Source organism: Vidua macroura, chromosome Z, assembly GCF_024509145.1.
Source record: "Vidua macroura isolate BioBank_ID:100142 chromosome Z, ASM2450914v1, whole genome shotgun sequence".
Taxonomy (NCBI): Eukaryota; Metazoa; Chordata; class Aves; order Passeriformes; family Viduidae; genus Vidua; species Vidua macroura.
This window is the reverse complement of record NC_071611.1, coordinates 18,512,805-18,532,188: the sequence shown is the minus strand read 5'-3', so window position 1 is coordinate 18,532,188 and position 19,384 is coordinate 18,512,805. Positions and strand designations below refer to the sequence as shown.

The 19,384-nt window shown below is 37.4% G+C and overlaps 2 protein-coding genes across 3 annotated transcripts in view; one reads left to right on the top strand and one right to left on the bottom strand.

Annotated features, from left to right (window-relative positions):
• Positions 1-4,970, top strand: part of SNAPC3 (small nuclear RNA activating complex polypeptide 3) — a 32,982-nt gene extending 28,012 nt beyond the window's left edge. Inside the window, exon 10 of the transcript XR_008441466.1 lies at positions 4,022-4,970. The gene's annotated coding sequence lies outside the window, so the exon portion shown is untranslated. The remainder of the gene's footprint in view (positions 1-4,021) is intronic.
• Positions 1-19,384, bottom strand: part of PSIP1 (PC4 and SRSF1 interacting protein 1) — a 37,170-nt gene that overhangs the window by 6,460 nt on the left and 11,326 nt on the right. For both annotated transcript variants that reach the window (XM_054004241.1, XM_054004240.1), the window contains exons 5-14: positions 16,132-16,248; positions 12,955-13,062; positions 12,081-12,143; positions 11,068-11,167; positions 9,299-9,374; positions 8,213-8,438; positions 7,463-7,581; positions 5,113-5,168; positions 3,891-3,961; positions 108-209 (exon numbers count right to left, since the gene is read on the bottom strand). In XM_054004241.1, the coding sequence (XP_053860216.1) occupies positions 108-209; positions 3,891-3,961; positions 5,113-5,168; positions 7,463-7,581; positions 8,213-8,438; positions 9,299-9,374; positions 11,068-11,167; positions 12,081-12,143; positions 12,955-13,062; positions 16,132-16,248 (1,038 nt within the window). The remainder of the gene's footprint in view (positions 1-107; positions 210-3,890; positions 3,962-5,112; positions 5,169-7,462; positions 7,582-8,212; positions 8,439-9,298; positions 9,375-11,067; positions 11,168-12,080; positions 12,144-12,954; positions 13,063-16,131; positions 16,249-19,384) is intronic.

Sequence of the window (19,384 nt, the reverse complement as noted above, 5' to 3'; positions counted from 1 at the left end):
TTGATCAGTAGGGATCCAGGCTGGACACAGTACTCCAATAGTAAATAAAAGCTGGTATCAATTTAAGAAAACATACACTCTATGTTAACTAACATTGAAAATCTCACCTTCTTGAGAGTTAAGATCATCTCTGTATGTTTCTGAGCTTGTTGCATTGTGACTTGAAGGGATGCAAGCTCATCAAGAGCCTCAATACACCTGTTCACATCCTGTATATAAACAAAAATTACTCTCAAGACTTACATGTTAGTAATCTTTAATTAGCCATACTAACCTAACTTCTGTACTCAATGACACCTTCCTATAATATCCTTAATTTGACCATGTACTTAATTTTAGAACAATTTATATAGTCAAACTTGCCAACAAAAATTTAACACCAGTTGTCTCTTAGCTACTCCCATAAAAGGCAGATTATATTTAACTAAGTTGTTACATTTAACAAGAATTTTATGCTTTCAACATACAAAAAAGCAAGCTTTATGCTGCTTTCATGATTCTAGAGCTTCCATGCTCAGAGCTTCTCACCATAGTTAGGCTTTACCATGCACAATTTTTCACAAGTGATTAACCACTGAGAAGTCAGGAAAGCACTGTAGTTAATACAAAGAACTGTCCTTATACACTCCCTGCTACAAAGTATGCTTTGCCTTCTTTTCAAGTAAGTTTTCACAGATGCACCACCATCCAGTGTGAGGGGCTCAGCCATGCCCTGAACTGGTTCCTCCACTGGAGCAGGCTGAAACTGATTAAGTCTAGCACAAGGCAGTCCCCCACCACCTCACTACCAGAACTTTGTTTCCAACACCCAGAACAACTCAGTGTTTCCCTAGCTGGAACAGCTTGCTGCTCCTCATACTGTACTTCTTCACTCATGCTTACTTTCTTATCTTTGTATTTTCTCCAGATTGAACACTCCTAGCTCTTCTGGCCTCTTCTTTTTCAACACATGCTCCAAGCCACTAATCCATCTTTGTGGCCCTTTACTGGGCACTCTACAGTAGGTCCATGTCTCTATTGTTCTAAGGAGCTTAAAATACATTCCAGTGTCTCATCAGTGCCAGGTAGAGCACAACCACCACACTCTTTCCATGTTCTAGCAACTCTCTCTAATGTAGCCCAGAAAGCTGTTGGCCACTTTAGCTGCAAAACTGTACCGGTGGCTCATGCTAAGCTTGGTGTCCACCAATACCCTCACCTCAGGTCATTTTCTGACAAGCTGCTATTCAGCCATTCAGTCCCCAGCCCGTGCTGGAGACACGGGGTTATTGCTCCACAGGTGCACTACTGGAATTGAAGTTGATGAAGTTCCTGTTGGCCCATTTCTCCAGCCTGTTAAAGTCTCTCTGGATGGCAACACTCCCATCAAACCTTTGATTTCAGTTTTGTATCATTTGCAAACTTGCTATAGGTGTGGTTTGTATCATCATCCCGGTCTTTAATGACATGTTTTAATAGTACTGACTACTAGTGACTGGCCTGTAGCTGGACTCTACCACCGATTAGTTTTTTGTGCCCTGCTGTTCAGCCAGTTTTCAGTCCACCTTTCCACTTTTTCATCCACCTTTTTAGTTCAGACCTCTTATCTTTGAAGCTGTCCAGAGAGACAGTGTCAAAAGCCTTTTTAATCTTAACAGAAACAATATCCACTCTTTCATCCACCAAGCCCATCATCTCACAAAAGGACATCATTTTAGTCAAGCATAATTTCATCTTCATTATGCTGACAACTCTCAGAGTTCTTACTGTACTTCATATCACTGGAAACTATTTCCAGGAAGATTTGTCCCATCATATTTCAAGTGATCGGTGTGAGATTGACTGGCCCGTAGTAACCTAGATCCTCCTTCTGCAAGATGCGTGTGACATTTGCTTTCTTCCCGTCCTCAGGAACCAGCTCCTCATCACCATGACTTTTCAAAAACAAAATGGAGTGGATGGACAATGACATCATCCAACTCCTCTGGCACTCTTATGCTTATTCTGTATTGGGTCTCTCTCTAAATGTTCTCTAATTTGATCTTTGTCCTCTGAGCATCAAGATTTTCTTGTTTTAATTTTCCCATAGTCTCAGGGACCTAGGATTCCTGAACAGAATTGTACAAACAAACTGAACTCAAGAAGACACTGGTTACCTTTGCTGTTTTCACTACTTGTTACCTCCTTTTTCACTAAAGTGCCTATCTACCTATCCCATTCAGCAGCAGGCCCACATTTTCCTAGACATTAAGATGAGTCAACCTTGAGAAGGAGGTAATCCCTAAAAGTGAGCCAGATCTCCTTGTCCTGTCTTCCCTCTAGCATGGTCTCTCAAGAGATTCTTCCAAGCAGACCCCTGCAGAGGTCAAAGTCTGCTCTCCTGAGTCCAGGGCTGTGATCCTTTCCATCCTGCTCCCTTCTTCCTGAACTTCACTATCACAGTCACTGCAGCCAAGGTTGCCCCTAACCTTCATGTGCCTGACCAGATCTTTGCTGTCTGGAGAATCAGGTCTTGCCTTATCAACTCCTTCATCACCCGTGTTAGGCAATTACCAAACTCCAGAAGCTTCCTGCTTTGCAGATAACACATATCTGCATGTCCCTTCAGCATATACCAGGATGTTTTAAGCTTCCAGTTAGAATCAAAGGTGTCTACACATTGTCTTAAGATGACGTAATTCTCTGCTTTTCCTTGATCAGGTGATCTGCAGAAGACATTCTCAGGATGTCACTTATTTTGGTTTGCCCACTAATCCTGACCCATAAGCTCCCAGTTTGCTGATAAGCTGTCCCAGTGCAAAGCTCCACACCTTTCAACTGGTCTCTCACGTAAAGTTATCCTTCATCTTGTCTTCCCACCACCCATCTTTCCTAAAGAGCCTGTAAACATATAAGGCAAGGCTCACCTCACTTCTACCCGAATCTCTGATACCAATGAAACCACAGCCCTGCAACTGCAGAGAGATGTCCAGTTCTCCACAGTTGCTCCTCACACTATATGTATTATTACAGCCATCCCTAAGAGAAACACAGTTGTGCTGACACTCCAGAAAGGTTATGAGAGTTTTCCTCATTATGCTGGGCTGCCAGCAATTCCTCATTCAATGTGCTGATGCTTGTGGTCATGCAACTTCAGTCTTGTTCTGCAAAGAAATTCTGTTGATTACAAAGTCAATTTACATCACGCTGTTGACATCTGTTTACATCTGACTGCCATCCTGCTCCACCATTTCCTCCTCTGCTACCATTCCTAGTTTGAGGCTCTTTAACCAGGCTGGCCAGCCCACTGGCAGCACTACTTTTGGGTGGATCCTGCCACCTCCTAGCACACCTATCCTTTCCTTTGTGAGACCTTTCCTCAATAAAGGGATCACCACCTGGGTCCCCATACCTTTACCATTACCCTCAAAGTCACACAGTCATGCTTGATAGTGTCTTCTGACTGTATCACTGGTGCCCAACCTGAAAACCTGCAGCAGCAAACAAATAGTCATAAGGCCAGAAAGCCTCAAACATTCCAAATCCAAACCCCTGACAAGCAGCAGATTTCCCTTGATAGTGAGTCAGTGGATTGGAGCCCTAATCACTTGCATCCTGCTACTGCATCCAATGTCCTCGTGTTTCCACATGGCTCAGCAAGCTGACCTGGCACCAGATGTTTTATTTGACGTAATTCTATCTGAATGCTTCTGGTAAATAATTTATTATGTAGTATTTTCAAACAAAACGAAACAGATTTCATTTGCTGACACTTATCTTTCACTGCCCACAGTAACCACATTTAAGTACTAGTTATCTTTCATACGGAAAAAAATTCCTTTCATTTTCAGAGTATTAATTAAAATAAGAACACGTGCCAAGTATTTCCTACTGGAATTTGAAACATGAATCAGTTTAAAAAAAATACTTACAAGATTATCAATTTTGAGGGAATTCTTTATTTCTGCATGTATCCTTTGAAGCCTAGAATCCACTGAAGTTTCTGAAGATTAAAAATAATACTCATGAACATTTGTTAATCACATGACGTTTGGTTTTGCAGAAACAATTCCACAAGAATGAACCTCACACAGAATGCAGAAGAAAACAGGCAGGCACCCTACATGCAGGTACACACATAAATAAAATCAGAAAAAAAGTACACAGCTTTTAAAAACTGAACATGGTTGGTAACCCACACAATTTTTTCCTTAGGAGTTACAACAGAAAAGAAATTTCTATTCCAAAACACAGCTGTCACCCTCTAATTATAGGTCAGCTTAACAAGCAGTTTTAATAAATATTAAGAGTTACAAAGCTGGAAGATTTCCATGACAGGACAACTGGATATTGATGGTTTAATTTCAGTAAACTGGTCATGATTCAAGTTACAGTCCAAATCCATCCAAATAAAACATTCCCAGTACATGTTTCAGAAGTGTAAAAGATGAATGGACATGGCATTCCCTGACTAACATGCTGAATGCCTGCTTTGATTTGATACATATTCTGAACAATAATGCAACCAAACAGTTTTCTTTAGGTCAAACTCATCTTGGATGGGTTTGGATAGTTTTTATTTGCCCTTTTGCTGCAACATTGGGTTGAGTGGAGTCCATGCCACTCAATCTGTAGTAAACTACAAATTACAGATTACAGACAGTGGTTTGGATTGCCCTCAAAGATGGGAGCACTGAAAAAGGAATTATTTATCCCTCTGAAGGTCAGTCAGCAGGCAAGACCATAGTAATCTGAATCTAAGCCTTCTACTTAGTGAGAGATAGTATCTAAATAGTTTCAAGAGGTCCCTTAGAGTATTGTGTTATGAGAAGATACAAAGGAAAAAATGACTGGAATAACTGAAGTGATTTTTATCAAAGAATAAAAGCTTTTTTCTCATATTCACAAACAGAAGAGCCTGATGTTTAAAAGGTCAAATGACAGTGAAGTCAGAATAGCAAAGACCTATTCTACTGCACTGCACTGCGCAAAGAACATGGAAGAATAAAAATGCACTGAAAGAAGAATCATGGATCAAACATCTCAGATTGAGACCACGCAGCCACCCTCAGCAGTACATTATCTTATCCAGGAAGAAATTCCATTCAAAATATAAAACAACCAAAAAGTACTGGTTAGATTCTTTGTACTAACCTCTCTTCTTCTCAATCTTCTTAACTTCTGCTTTCTTGCCTTCTTCTTTATTTTGCCTATCAAAAATGTTGAAATTTTTTTTACAATGTTGTAAAGCCTGCTTTCCCTCCCCAGTTTTTGGATGAGATGCAATATTTTGAAGTATTATCCCTATCAAAACATTAGCATGCAAAAACCACAAAGAGCCAAACCCTGGTTTTCAAGGATGAACAATTTAGCAAAAATTAATTAGCTAAGATACTGCTGATAAGTCCTCTGTACTCAGAGCTGTATTTTTCTAGAAGATGCAAATTAAAGGACTTTAAATAACAAGTCATTTCCAAACTGTACTTTAGTTTTTGTTGCATAGTAACATAACATATTAACTGGTAAAATGGCATTATATGGAACTAACTTATGGAGAAAAATTTTTTTTTAATTATCATGACAAAAGGAGTAGAATTATTTACCATTACCACAGGGAATTTATGAAGAGATTAGTTCCTATATAACTATTTTCTCAAATAATGAATTGTAACAGTATACATATCTTACAATTGGCCAAAAATGTATCAGTAATAATTTAAAAGTTCTTGAAGGAAGTACTAATACAGAAAAGAAGATTTATTACAAGTGCAGTGAAACCTCCTTGATCTTTCCCAAATTGTATCACTGAAAATAAAGCTGAGACTCAAGAAAAATAACAAAAGAAATTATCTACATTTCAGTTATAGGATGAAGACAGGGAGAAATCTTTGAAACAAGCTTTTGAGCTCTTTATGCAGAGAAGATCATGAACTTCTGTTTAACAATCCCTCAGTTTTGTCTGAGAGATTTAAAAGCCTACTTTCAGAATTTTCATATTTCAGCATATCATAACTAAATGTCCTGTGACTAGTTTTCTTCCTGTCATACTAATATGCATATGTAAAACATGTAGGCCTGCATGTCTTCCATGTTTCTTTCAAAAAGAACATGAAACTTGTCTTCTTCAACTGGCAATACAATCTCAACAGTACACATAAACTTTATATATGTACAGAATGGTGTACAAAGCACCTTAACTAAATAAATACTAATGAAGTAGCTACCAGAAAATGGAAACTACACTGATGAGCAAAATAATCAAAACACTTATACTAGTTTTGCTTTTTATCAATATTGAGTTTTGTGGTATTAGTCATCAATTGAATTAAATTCATTATGCATTCACTACTTCTCCTTTATCTTACTGAAACAAAACTCTATCTACCCTCGAATGCATAAAATATGACAGCTATTTAAAAGCAGAAATTTGGTTTTTATAACTAAATCAATATACGACAGTTTGATTCCCAAAATCAAATCAGCATGTGTTAAACAGTAATATAGTAAAAGACGCTACGGTAATTTAGTATCTCCGAAAATGGAAATGCTTAGGTTTGCCACAAGTAGGTAGAGTATTTATGTTAGGTCTCCAAAGAAGTGACAGGAAGAAGAGGAAAAAGGGCTGGAGCATGAGAAAAGGAACACCCAAACAAAGTACATTTTTGTTAGTGAATGTGAAAAAGACAGGATTTTTTTTGTTACAGTTAAAGGCGACCTTTATTTTCTTCCTTTCCTCCAAATTTTTACCTTTTTCTTTCCCTTTCTTCTGCCCTCCCACCAATGGTGAGGATGAGAACATCAAGCTCTTGTGGTGAAGCTTCTTCAATCATTTGCTGAATAGTGAATGAGTCAGATTTCTTCCTATTGTCCTACTCTCCAAGTTCCTGGTGGGATCTTCTCTCTATTCTTAAGTTTGATTTGAGTAATCTTCTAAATGCAGTTTGTTCTTGGCATCAGCCAACTGGCTTTGCAATACTAGAATAATTACTTTTTCCTTGTTCTGTTTGACAGCATGTGCTCCAACTGTCAGAGAAGGAAATGCTTTCCTGATAACCTATGCATTCCATACCTCATCAAAAATCTATAACTGTGGATTAACAGGACCTACCAGGTCCTACCAATTTAATCTAAAAAAATTAAGAAAAATATATGGCTGTCCTGAATAGTTTTTCACACTAACCCCTTTCACATGGATAGTCTTAAGTTAGTTCTAAAGAGAACACACAAGCCGTTCTCTGCTAGAGATTCTACATCACTGAAAGACATACAATTACTTAATTTCTATGTTCCATTCTTCCTATTCTCCCACAACAGCACATTTTAGTTCAAGGGGCTTTTCACCCTCCCCTCAAAAAGAAGTTTAGATAGAAAACCAAAAAGGGCAGGGGGAGATAACAGTAGAACACAGTGCAGAAGTGTTTGGAAGTTTTTCAGAAGTTTCACCTCCTGTTAGTTTCAAAATATTCCAACAACTTGCAGGCATCACATGTTAAAATAGACTCACGATTCAGATTCTGTCTGTTCCTCTTGCTTACGCTTTCTTTCTGTTACTTCTCTCTCATGTTGGCTTCTTACAGTGTTTCTTCTGTGAGCTGCCGGAAAACTTCTTCCCCCTTTTTTCTTCTGTTTTCATATGGCATTTTATGATTGGAAAGAAATGTAACATTATTAAATTGTTGTTTCTGTAAGCACATGAAACTAATAAGTATCTTTGAAATAACTGCTCCGTGGAGCAACCTGACAAACACCGGCTTTCTCTGAAGCTAGACACAATTTCATTAGTCCTTCCTCCTTTTTTCCTTTTCAAAACTAAGCACCAGAGTGCAATGCTAAGGGCAATATTAAGCACCAGAAAAATTAAGACATTGCAAATTGTTGGCTAGAGACAGTTTTGTACTTTTTAAAAATGTGATTTCAAGCCACATGTGATTTCTGCATGTTCTCCAGATGCACCCAAGGAAAACAAGATCTGTCTTCCAGGGAACACAGATCCAAAAAAAATTCCATAAGCCTCTTGACATTAAAATACTTTGTTAAAAATACATCTTAGAAAAGATGCTTTTCTTAGAAAATAGTCGAAGTTCCTGAAAGCATTATTTGAGAAAAATATAGTTCTGAAACTTTTATTCTACATATCTGTACACCAGCCATGCCAAACTCCTACCATCATTAAGATTTAGCATTAACTTGAAGAAAGACCTCCAGTGATACTACTTTCCTCTATAATAAATTTATCAGGAAAGCAAAATTATACCTTGTCCCCTTCCTGCTCTTCTCCTTCATCTTCAGAATCAGAAGCTGATGCAGAACCCACTTTTGCAACATTTTTCCTTTTTGGTTCAGCTTCTTTCTTTCCTTCCTTTTTATCAAATTCCTTCTTTGATTTCTCTTCTTCCTTCTGATTTTCCTCATCTTTTTTCCCTTGCTTTTTGGGCTTTTCTTCTGCTCCTTTTTTCTTTGCCTTCTCCTCCTCATTAACACTAAAACAAAAAGAGTATTTAGGCACCACATCTATTATCTACAGTGACTTCAAAGAACAACATTTCAACTCAGGAAGCTGGGTCTTTTTAACCACAGAATAGTAAAATGATGAAGTTAATTCACTTAATGACTCTTCAAAAATACTCTTTCTCTAAAAATTAAAACCCACTACCTGTGGGGGGAAAACACCTCCCGACAAATAAATATCAGCATGGAGGGCCTAATGAAGGTAACATTAACAGAAGTGCATAGATCCTAATCCAGTAAGTTAATTCTCAGTGGAGCCCCCACACACACAGATGGGTCTGTAGGACCCAGAGTGCATACACTGTAAACTAGGTTTATAAAGTATTCTTATTTAAGTTGTTCATATTCCAAAACTGTGTATCTGCCAATTCATAGAAAACTAAACCTATGTTCAACTTTTCCTTGAGTTACTAGAAGCACTAGACTTGAGATAAGAACTGAAGACAGCAAAACTAAAATTCAGGTAACTAACAGTGTTGCAATTTTATCAGAAAACATTTCTGAAACAAAAATGTACAAGAAGAAAAACACTATTTTATTTTTGTGTGATGTTATATTTTTTCTTAATAAACATCTTTCCTCTTCACTCAGCATACAATCATATAAAGAATTTTGTATAGATTGGACAAGTTAGGAAGATTAACATCTCTCTCATGTTTCAGAAATGTCCTTCCTTGAATGACTCTGTATTATAAAAACATCAACACAAATAGTAACTTATACTGAACACTAACGGGGCAAAAAAACCTGTCAGGAGTAATAATTTACAAGTCTTAACATAAGGAGCAACACAGTTGACAATGAAGAAGCTTTATATTAAGAAAAAACTCACAAGTCACCCTCTGAAAGACATGATGGTTTCACCAACTTGGGTCTCCCTCTTGGCTTTGGAACTTTTACTTCAGAAGCTAGTAATTATACAGAAATAACAGGTTAGTCCACAGCCACCATCTGTTCCTTGTCTATGTCTCAAGATACTCAACAGACATAAGCCATGTTTAAATCAAAATATACATCCTTACTTTGTTAATGTACAGAATTCAAATTAATTGAGTACCAAACTTAATCAAGATCTCTTTGAAAAGTTAAAGTGTTGGCAGTTTTTTTAGCTGACTGGTGAATTAAAAAAACTTTGGTTTCTAGCCACAGGCTCTGGCTACTAATTCTTGTGCTTTTTGCAATCTATGCAGTTGCAAATGTGAAACATTTGTTTCACACGTTGCATAACTATGAATCTTAAATTAGATGAGAAACCTGATATTAGAAAATAAAAAGCACTTATATGTCTATGTTTATAGTTTGTTGTCCACTAGTTTTACTAATTTCTTGGGGTTTCCATTATTTTTCAGGCTAACAAATCACTGTCAAGAAGTTCTATCACCACACTACAGTGCAGATCAAATCACTACTCTTTCTCAGATTCACCATATTGATAGGAGTAAGATAAACAGCCTGCCTTCTTGGCACTTATGTACCTCAAATGCTTGTCCAGTACCATAGTGACCATGTTGTCAGGAAACCTAATATTGAGTGTTTAAACTCTTGTTAGTCTTAGCACAGAGCACTTTTAATCATCCTATCAACAACAGAGAAGGCTGCATAGTATATCTTCCAAAAAGGTTTTTCATATAGGAGGCAAAAGCATATTTTACAGATGCTTTCCTGCTCTGACAGTAGTTAGTCAAAACCAGCAAAAAAATTTAAAGAAAAAACCACAAATATTAAAAATTCATATTTAGTGCATGTAATGAAATGTCAGAGGGGGATGAATTAATACTTAATTTCCTCACAGCTTCCATGGCAAAAGTACTTAAATCTATTTAATTGTAATCCCACTGTTTTTATATTGTCAGCAGATAGAAAGGACTATAAAATATTTGTTTCCCTGACTAGGTGCTCATACAATGTACTTAACTGCTGCAAGAACTGTCTTCCAAAACAGTAATTAGTGATCAAGAATATCTGCAAGCTTACCGTTAAAGTGACAATAGATCAATGCTATTTTGAATGAAACAGGCACTAGAGAATTATCACCAAATGACTCTAACAAAACATTCCCAAAAAATCAGTTATATTTTCTTTTTATTTGCCTATTAATCAACACATACTCTCTTAAACATCTTTTCGAAGAAGTCTCTTCAGGTCTTATTTTCTTTTTCTTGTCCTCTGAACTCCACCTACAGGCTCCTTGTCCCTCCAGTTCTCATCTTTGTGTTTTATATGTGTGAGATCATCTAACTCTACTGTAGTATTTTATAGACCTTTAAGGAATACAAACCTTTATGCAGCAAACCTGCAGAGAACTCCTATCATATATCTAAAGAAAGAAGACTGCACAAAGAAGACTGACCTATTCTAAAAGATAATACTTATAAACCAGTCTTTAATTTAGAAGACTAAACATTAATACTAACAATTTAAATCCATTCATGTCCTAAACTCACCAATTTGAGATGTTTTCTCACTACAATCTATTAATAAAATTTGCCTTAAGCATTCAAAAATACTCTGTAGTACTTCAGAGGAAGGTGGTAACTCCCTGACTAGTTATACTAAAATATTTCTGTGGTGAAAGAAATTAAATCATTCTTCCAAAGTTACCTGCTGGTCTTCCTCTTTTGGGGCTTACTTTTGGAGACACTGGCCCAGTAGTTGTTGCTGCCCCTGCTGCTGCTTCCTCAGCTTCAGCTTGTTTTTCAGACTAATTTAAAGAATGAATTTCAAAGGTGTAAAAACACATGGCACCAGTATCTCAATTCCTTTCTCAAACAAACATATTTAAATTCTGGAAATATGTTATTATGCGATAGCTTGTACACACAAAAAAGTATCTGAACTTAGTAACAGGTTATACATAAGTATTACCCTCATAATACATAATACATAAGTTTTGCCCTCTCCAATTCCAAATGGAGAAAATAGTCAAGAACTTAGTGTCCAGGATAAAGGACGACTAGAGTACAGATACAGCATGCTACTTTTCTATGACAAACATACTAAGGTCAAAATACCTTCATACTCATCCCTCATCCCTGCTGTCAGCTGTAACTGTACCTTCGTAAGGTTTCAAACACAAAATTAAGATCTGTCCTACTTAATACTAGTTTTTAGTTGGGTCAGTGCCCTGATCTGGCTGGCTGTGTGACCACAAGAACATTAAGGTTAGCATATGCTGAGCAAGCAGCTGGAACTGTCTTTTTCAAAGTAACTCTGTATTCTCCCAGGTTGTAGAGACCATAAAAATCACAAATTTGTGAAAAAGGGAAGTATTTCAGGTGTTAGTTCAATGTGATGAAGATGTTAAAATAAATTTTTCAGAGCTTCAACGCAGGCTATTTTATTAGCAGCTTAGCAACAGTTTATGTCTTATTTTTTCTTATTTGTAATGAGCTGTTTGGGAAAGATAGGGACTCCATATTTCACATCAAGTTAAAAAATATATGTAAAACACTCCGGGAAAACTTTCGTTCCTCCAAATCTTTCAGACACTTGAAAAGGGAGAGTAGAGTGTCAAACATTTAATTTATGTATAATCTGTCATTAAAGGAAATAACACCCAGTATTATCACATCAAAAAAATTCCAGTAATGTGAATTAATTAAGCATATTGTTACCTTTCTTTTTCTTCCTCTTCTAGCAACTTTAGGAATAGAAGCATCATTTGTTTTCACCACATCCTGTGAAGATTAAAAATGTTCCTAAGAATCTTAATAAAACTAAGATATATTTCATTTATTCTACTTTTTTACCCACCTGAAGCCTGTAGCACACAATTTAGACAAGAATCTTGTAATGTACATGAAGAGACTACATGCTTTTAAATTATTAAAATATAAAATTATTAAACATTAGGAAGAAATTCTTTACTGTAAGGGTGGTGAGGCACTGGAACAAGTTGCCTGCAGAGGTTGTGTCTGCCCCATCCCTGGCAGTGTTCAAGGCACATGTGGATGGGGTTTTGAGCAACCTGGTCTAGGAAAAGGTATACCTGTCAATGAGAAGGTGGTTGGAACTAGGTAATGCTTAAGGTCTGTTCCAGCCCAAACCATTCTATGATTCTCTGATTATCTGATACCTAGGATATATTCCTGAGAGATAAAAAATAATTTAAGTACTAAATAATATTCTGTTCTAAATAAAGATGCTATGTAGTGATGCTTTAGCCTGTCTGGACTCTTTACCTAGTCTTCAAAAGATATGTATTTGCAATATAGTAAGTGTAAGCGATAAAATACAGTCTTCCAACTGTTTTAATTGAACTTAAAAACAAATCAGACTAGAAGTTTCTTCTCTGATGAAAACTTCAGTTTCTGGGATCTTCAGTGAAAGGTATAAATGTGTCTGAACACAAAGAAAGTTTTACATAAACAGCTCCTGAAACTGTCACAGTAGTAATAATTGTAGTGTCTTATTACTCAGTAATAGATCTACAGCAATAAACATAATATTATGATGTTCTCTGTGACACACAAAAAAGCTCTCACATACTTCTTTACTGGTTTTGTCAGAAGGTAGATCATCTTCCTTTGAAGTATCCATCTCTTTTTCTTCTGCTTCAGCTTCTGTAGGCAAGTTATTATCCCCTTTAGGGGATAACTGCAAAGCAAGTCAACAGAGGACAAAAAATGCATTAGAAAGTATTTTATAGTGAAAAGAGAACATGCTAATTGCCATCAGCCTGCTCTTCCCCTAAAGTAGTTTAAATTTGTAGTTATACTAATTTCTTAGGTGCCCATTAAAAGTCAAATCGTACTGGACTACTTCCTCTTATGAGGAAGGGTCAAGGGAGCTGGGCTTGTTCAGCCTCGAAAAGAGATTACTAAGAGGAGACTTCATCAATGTGTAGAAGTGTCTGGAGAGAGGATGCCAAGAGGATGGATCCAGGCTCTGTTTGGCAGTGCCAAGCGACAGCAAAAAAGGCAATGGGCACAAACTGATGCACAACAGTTCCACCGCAACATAAGGAAGAACTTCTTTACTGTGCAATGACCAAGCACTGCAAAAGATTGCTCCGAGAGGTTGTAGGGACTTCCACCCTAGAGATATTCAAGAACAATCTGGACACAATCCTGTCCAATGTCCTCCGGGATGACTCTGCTTGAGCAGAAAGGTGAGCTAGACTAGGTTCCTTCCGGCCTGACCCATTCTGTGATTCTGTGAGAATAACCCTTCAGCCAGTTAAGGATGCCTGTTGTGGCTGTGCTTCCTCACCGGTTCTTGTGCACCTGCTCACTGACAGAGCATGGGAAACTGAAAAGTCCTTGGTTTAGGGTAAACACTACTTGGAAAAAGCTGAAACATCAGTGTATTACCAACATTTTTCTCATACTAAATCCTAAACACAGCACTGCACCAGCTACTAAGAAGAAAACAAACCCTATCCTACCTGCAACCAGGCCAAATTGTAAACAAACCACAAGTAAGTTTTTTTATCATTTGTGAGATTGTAATTTAGGCACTTTTTCTTGTTTTGTTGTGGTTTTTTTTTTTTTTTTATGTTTAAAATACTACTTTTGGTTTTGGGAAAGCAGTTAGAACTTGAAAAATCAAGTGTTTGTAATTATTTAATTGAAAATAATCAACATTCTCTTGCAGCCTACATATCTGCATGTCTTTTACATTATCAGTTCTCCCAATTTGAATACTACTGGCTTGTCCCACTTTCAAGGACCTTATTTAAAATTCCATTTTTAAGTAGCTAGGTTTTAAAATTTCAACACTAAACAAAGCAACTATTACACAATATTTCTAATTACATGAAGACATGTAACATCACTGAGTTTTTTTACAGAGTACAATTCTAAGACAGAAGAAATATTGATTCACTAAAACCAAAGGAAAATATTGGACAAGGACTGATTAATTGAATGTTATAGCTACATTACTATATATAGGATATAAAAAAAAATAAATTTGCTCTGTATTTTGCCTTAAGGTGATTAATTAGGCAAATCTATACAAAAGGACCCAGTCAGGATCTTCCATTCCATCTTTATGGCTGAATGGCTCTACATCTCCCTGTTTCTCTTACACTGTACCAGCATTGAACAGCCTAGAAGTACTTTTGATGAGAAACATGGAGCTTAAGTTATTGGCATCTCCACTAGCACATACTGCTTGAGGCATAAATTCAGAGTGAAGCAAACTGATTACTCAATCAGCCCAGTTTAAAAGTTTCCCCCTCACAGTAGCAATGCTAAGAACAAATGCTTTTATAAGCAGCATGCATAAGCAAGAGCAGCACTGGTTTGCTAACATTGTCAGGAAATTATGTGTTTCAAAGCACTGCTAAGGTATAGCAAATAGAACCCAAATCACCCTCACATTCCACACTTGCAAGTACTGAAATAAGGAACTCTACTCAGTAAGAAGTCGGGACAAATAATCCATCAATAATTCTGCAGGCTCCAACTCACCGAAACCATTCTCAACATCATCAGTATACAACCAGTAGACTAATTTTTTTTTCCCCTCCAATCAAAGAACTTTTTTACCCTTGAATAATCAAGCTATTACAGCTACTGGACACTAGTCCTATTTGTATCTGACACATTGCAAATTCTGCAGTTGCAATAGTGAATCAGTACTGAAAAACAGCCAGCAATACCTACAGAAAAACTACATTAAATCTTGGCAAATAATCAAAATGGAAACAAAGGTCAAGAGTAAAGGCAAATCTATTCAAATTAGTCTGACATTTAATTTAAGGGCACTGTTCATCATGTTGAGTAGTAATTTCCAGAAATGAGTTACAAATAAATGAGATACCATAAATGTCAATCCCACCTGCATGACAATTTTTGTCATTTTAAAATTCTATTCTTAAAACCATGGAGAAGAGTTGACAACACACAGTATCTCTCCCATGCCATATGAGAAATATCCCCATATGAACAAAGCATTCAAGAATAGAGAACAGTTCAAAGTAGTGTACTACTGAATCATTTAATATACAGTAAGCTAGGAAGCTTTACCTATTACAGTATAAACTATGTACTGCACCAGCAAATTGAAACTAAGATTTTTAAGACTGATAATAATTTCATTTTGGAAGGTTACTAAGGTATGCACACATTTACATAGCGAAGAGGCTAAACTCTGAGTAAACTACTAAATACTGATTCCTGGCTTAAGAGCTGAATTGATACAGCTATGAGATTCTCTATATCCTAAGTAGTTCATTAAGGGTATGGTCTAATTAAAGCTGATTCTTATAAACCTTTTCTGGCAAAGATACTTAAGTACCCTTTCACCCATGACAGACTCTAATGCTCTGTTCTGTTTTTCAATATAAATGATCACAATTGAAAGTGAGTCATACCTGTCTATAATATGAAAAAGTCTTCAAAAACAGAAGGGGAAAAGATAACCTAATTCTTGATCATAATTATAATTTCCAACTTCTCCTGCCTAGGAAGTACTGTATGAATTTAGTTTGTATTGTGATAGAGAAATACAATAAATTTATTTTCAAAAAACATATAGAGGACTGTAAAAGGAAACAGAAGGACAAGTAATACTGTAAATATATCTGAAGAGAAGCAAACACAGGCAAGTTACAAGATTAAACAGATGTTAGTTTGAAGTATTTAAGTAAAGACGTAGCAATATAGTTTTGACTTGAAAATATTTCTGGCAGAACAAAGCAGAAATTCAATTACTTACTTTTGGGACAGAACACTTTTTTCGTTTGGCTCCTGCTTTTTCTTCACTCCCCTCCGCAGGCTCCTGACTGCTTTCTTCAACAGTGTCATTGATAGGAGTGTTAATGGCTGGATGGGGCTTCAATAAAAAAAAACATCAAAAATGAGATCTAAATCCCCTCCTCACCTGAGGTGTATTCTCCCACATACATTACTTAAGAAAGCATCATGTTAAGGAACCCCTTACTAGATGGAAAAGAATATTAAATACGTCATATTTCATTAATTTCCATTGTTTTCAATTTAATCTGTAACTTACTTATTAAACTTTTAAACTCTAATGCTGTAACCACTCATTTTCACATTACTATACTGCAATGTAAGTATTTTCTTATGCATAATATAACATATCCTAACATACCTGAGAGATAAAAAAATAAAAAAAAGGTTTGGTTCAAATATAACTTTTGATGCTACTATAAAGAAGTGTATTTTAAAATATGTTATAAATTCTTGTTCCTGAAAATATAAGCAGAAAAAGGATTACAGTAAGATAATTAATGAATTAACACTTAAAACCATAGTAACAGAGGAGATAATGTCTAAATTACACTTTTTTCTTCCATTACATTGTGTATGGCTTTCTCCTTCTCATATACTAGCTACTTCAAATAAAGCTGGCAGAACTCCCCTGACTTTCCTGTCCCCCCCCAGCCCAGGGAAGTGGGTTTGGCTTTAAGCCCAATCTATAATCTCCTTTCTGCCCTCCATTTCCCTTACTAGCAGTTACAAGCAACATCTGCAAAGTATCTATACTGCTCTTAGAACATTCCAGTTCTGGCAATGAAACAGGAAGTACAGCTCTCAGAAGGCCTTACTAAGATAAAATAATGCAGTGGTGAACTCCTAGCAAACAACCCATTTTGCCACTGCTTGGGTCCATCAGAGCGAATAGTGGCATTTAAAAAGCAGAAGCAGATTGCAGCTTCTCAAGCCTAAGCTGCCGACAGTGCAAACAACAACACCAAGGTGCCAGAACACCCTGCAGCTGAAGATGTGGTGCAGCAACGGGCTGTGACCATCCATTGCAGCGCCACCGCCAGGGACAAGGTGTGTCCCAGGAATGTGATGAACCTTGATGCACGTGTGTGCTTGTTTAAGGCAAAATTCCCCGCCTCTTCACTCTCAGAACCAGTCCTAAAGGTGCAAAATTTATTTCTGTGCTAAACAGATGAATGGGGATACAATTCAGCATCATAAAGTCACCCTAGGACAATGTGCCATTGTCATGGCCCCCACTGCAGTGAAACTGCTGAGCCAGTGCCACAAACCAGCGCTCAGCCAAGATAGAAGTGAGTGGGTGGAAGGTCCCAACAGAGCTCTACCCACCAACAGAGGAAAGAAGGATCTTCACAGGATGCCACAGATTGCTGGTGGTGACTCCCTTTCTCACTTTTTGTAATTCTTTGCTTTTCCCTACTTTTCTATTTTCTTCCTTGCTCACTTCTTTGACAGTGAATAAAACTTAATTACAGTTTTGATCACTGTCATTTGACCCCTTTTGTCACTTAATCTCGCTCCTGGCATATTTGAATTTCCCCACTTCCATGTTAGGGTAGTGGATGACTTAGGGCACGCAACCATACTGGGACATATGTCCAGCAAAAAAACAAAAAACAGGAAAAAATTCCAAGTGAGTTCCTTTATACTAAGAGCTGACAAGTCTGCCCCTTTGATATCATATTGTATCCAGATTAAAAGCTCAACTTTACCTAAACCTTCACATGATCACCCACTTCCCTCTGACCATACTTGCTGCATGCCCCAACACAAAATTTCCTATTCATCCTAAATTTTTAAGCTCTGACTCCTGAACCGTCTTCCCTGCTAATTGTGTTTTTAAGTGTGTAACTTAGATCTAAGAATCTTTAAAATTAAAGAGTTGTATGTACATAAAACATGGAGATCAAGGAATATCCTAAGATACAGTCACAACCAAGACTACAGCTAAAGAAATGTGTCCATTCACCTATGCGCTGAGTAGTGCAACATATTAGCAGGCCATAATCATTATTCCACTTAAAGATATTGTTGGGAAAACGGTGCATTTATTTACTCATCAGAATCTACATTTACTTTACTCTTAGTTTTCATAAGCAACTACTTGCCTTCCCTTTCAACATCCCTTACTGACTACGCTCATCCCTCATGCTTGAGGGCAGGTGCCAGTGACACAGGTTGAACCAAGTCCATCACTGCCTGAGCTGATCACAATTGGCTGGCAAGGGATGAACTGACCCACTTCAACAACCCACCTCACCTGGGAACAGATGATGCCTTCACCCAAATAGCAATGGGAGAAGGGGACGTGGGGATGGAAGGATGGTCATGTGTTGCCCTGATTTTTAAAAGTTTTAAGTTTTCTTTTATAGTTTTTTTGAAAGTCTTAGAGTTTTCATAAAACTTCTTCAGCCTTCTCATCTGTTTACATATTTCTACTGGAGTTCTCATGCACTGTTCTTGTAAATAATGATTGTTTTGCATTCTTCTTTGTGGGAGGAGAGAATTGATGGACTGTTGGTTTGACCAGTGTGGCTGGAGAGGTGGTAATTCCATCCTCCAATCCATGGTCACCTCTGGAATTCTATAAATATCAGATGCTCGAATAAAATGCTCTCTTTTTTTGGCCTTTGAACTTGCCAGGCGTTTGTGTGCTTACTTTCACATCCAATAGTGACAGTCATGCACAGAACAAGATGCCTGCACAGGGCACGTGGGGTTCTGAGGCAAAAGAGATGCCAGAGTCAAGGAGGGACACTGAAAGAAGAAACACATAAGCCATTGCCCAAGCCAAGCTCCAGCCCAGAGAAGTTGCCTTATGCTGAGGAGTACATTTAGTGAAAGCAGTTCATGTCATTGCAGACTGAGCTGTGAACAGCAGAAGCTGGAGGCAAGAGATCTTGAACTTTGCATATGAGAGGCACAGTAGCCAGCCAGGTGAGTGCAAACTCAGAGACATCAGGAGCCAAGGAATCAACTGGAACACCCAACAGTTTCCAAGCTTAGCCTGTGAGGGTATAAATGTCCAAGGCTTCCTTTGTCCAGGCTCCCACCCAGGAAGCACCCAGATCAAGCTGTTATTCTGTGGTTGCATCGCAATTAAATTATTTTACGGACCCAGCTGTCTGAGACTGCTAAATGAAACTCAGGGTCCAGCTAGAAAGGAAACCTTGTCTGCTGTGTGAGTGTGGTGTGTGCGGGGAGCCAAAAGGGCA